Source organism: Electrophorus electricus, chromosome 16 (assembly GCF_013358815.1).
Source record: "Electrophorus electricus isolate fEleEle1 chromosome 16, fEleEle1.pri, whole genome shotgun sequence".
NCBI classification, from domain to species: Eukaryota; Metazoa; Chordata; class Actinopteri; order Gymnotiformes; family Gymnotidae; genus Electrophorus; species Electrophorus electricus.
In genome coordinates this window covers 4536162-4538661 of record NC_049550.1, presented here as the reverse complement: position 1 = coordinate 4538661, position 2500 = coordinate 4536162, and the positions used below count along the sequence as shown (strand labels likewise).

General features: G+C 46.2%; 1 protein-coding gene across 1 annotated transcript in view; it reads right to left on the bottom strand.

Annotated features, from left to right (window-relative positions):
- The window catches only part of myo15ab (myosin XVAb), a 44674-nt gene that overhangs the window by 14271 nt on the left and 27903 nt on the right, over positions 1-2500 (bottom strand). Inside the window, exon 36 of the mRNA XM_035535095.1 lies at positions 1940-2233. Within this exon, the coding sequence (XP_035390988.1) occupies positions 1940-2233 (294 nt within the window). The remainder of the gene's footprint in view (positions 1-1939; positions 2234-2500) is intronic.

Here is a 2500-nt window from a genome sequence, read left to right as displayed (position 1 = left end):
GTCTCCTGACCCATTACTGCTGAGGGACAGCACACACCACAAGATCTCCATTTATCATATGAGATAATGATACTACACCGCATATTTTGAAAGTGCACCAAATCATTCATTAAATCAAATACGAAAATTCCCAGTTCTTTCAGTAGCACAGCGATTAAGCTTTTCTGCAGCATGTCTGGTTCTGTTGGGTCCAGCTACTTTTGGTGCGCTTAGTTCGCTGGATGGCCGACTTAGCCTGATCAAACACAAGAATTACAAGACAGAACTGAATCCTCTTGAAGAAAGTGTACCTGGGCCCCAGAATAAACAGCCTCCACAACCACGGCAGGCCTAAGATTTTAATGCAGAGTTCATGTAAGGAAGCTAACAGAATATTCAGGTGTGAGTATTCGGCATTTCAATGTTCAGAAACAGACAGAAAAAGAGAGAGAGTGAGAGATATACACAGAAAAAGACCCAGAGAGAGACAAAGACAGAGACACAGAGAGAATGAGAGACAGACATAGAGGAAGACAGAGAGACACACAGAGAAAGAAAGATACAGAAAGAGACAGACAGAAAAAGACAGTGAGCCACCAAGACAGAAAAAGAGAAAATAACTTTAGTATTGTTTTGTTAATGTTCTGGGCAAAACACAGGGCAAGCCTACACTGAATCTAGATTGCTGATGGGTAAATGTGTTTTACTGTCTTGAGAGTCACTTTTTCATATACACATATATTTGTAAATATTTACACACTTACACACACACACACACACACACACACACACACACACACACACACACACATGAATAGATGACATACCGTGTTTCTTGGAAGGCTTTTTGTCTATGGTGATTGGTTTCACCACAGTATGTGTCAGTTCCTTGCCTAAAGCCCCTTTAGATACTTTAGCCTGGAAAGTTAAAGGTCACATGCAGAGATGATGGCAGCATACGTTCATCCAAGCGGATAGCGTAAATAAGTAAGCATTAATCAGTACACTATATAAACAAGTGGAAACTCTATGATGTTGGTATTTACTAGGGAAGTACAATTTGTATCTTACTTCTATTCAAATATGCAATTGCAAAGCATTCATTGTTTGATTTATTTATTCATCTAATTAATTCAAGTCATGCATTAATTAGAATCACTTTAACTGCATCTGCTCTTGGCATATTACAGGATATGGTGAAGATACATTTCAAAGTAAAAGTTAAATTTTTTTATATATAACGTTTTTTACAACATGTTTTACACATGTCTGAGTCCAAGCCCCCAATCAGCAAACTACACAGTGGCAAGGAAAGACTCCCTATATTTTGAGAGAGAAACCTCAAGAGGAACCAAGACTCAAAGGGGGAACCCATCCTCTGCTGGCTGACTCCAAAACCCACAACAGGAACAAAATAAGCAAGAAAGCTCAAAAGGAAAAATCATCAAAGCTGCACCGTGAACTGGCTCAGGACTGGCTGATGAACTGGCTCAGGACTGGCTGATGAACTGGCTCAGGAATGGCTGATCAACTGGCTCAGGACTGGCTGATCAACTGGCTCAGGACTGGCTGATCAACTGGCTTAGGACTGGCTAATGAACTGGCTCAGGACTGGCTGATAACCTGGCTCAGGACTGGCTGATCAACTGGCTTAGGACTGGCTGATGAACTGGCTCAGGACTGGCTAATGAACTGGCTCAGGACTGGCTGATGAACTGGCTCAGGACTGGCTGATGAACTGGCTCAGGACTGGCTAATGAACTGGCTCAGGGACCGTAACCACTAGAGCTGACACTCCTGCAGCCTTGTCATTAATCTCACACAGGAGGTCAGCTACAACTCTCCCAAACTGGTGGAATGACTCATCACTGCACACTTGTGCTCACATGCACACTTTCGTCCTCAACGTTAAATCAGGCACTGTTATGTATATTAGAGAGCTTTTTGCAGACCTCCTAACCTGAGCTGATGGGCGCGACTGCGGGGTCTTCAGCGGGCCGATCAGACCGGGCCCGCCCTGCGCCTCTGGACGGGCCAAGGCAGAGGTCTCCGGCTGGGCGGACGTGGTGGCCAGGTAGGGGCTAACGAGGGAGCCCACGTAGGGGGACGGTGAGATGTGGGCGTAGGGGCTAGGTGGGAGCGCGGGGTACGGGCTGGGGGGCATGGCAGCATAAGGGATCGGGGGTGGGCTGGTTGGCGGGCTGGAGATGGGGCTGTTCACAATGGCCATGGCCTGCATCGTCATCTGCTGCGCCTGGACGGGGGAGACATGGCAGAGGAGCGGAGATGCTGCAGTGCACCCAACAGGTGGAAGCAAGGAGGCTGCTTCAGAAATGGATCCTGTTCATTAATGGCATGTTTCTGAGGTCATTCAGTGAGAAAAGCAATAGAATGGCGACTTATGTATGGTGTATGCATGGGGTATGTATGGGGTATGCATGGGGTATGTATGGGGTATGTATGGGGTATGTATGGGGTATGTATGGTGTATGTATGGTGCATGTATGGGGTATGTATGGGG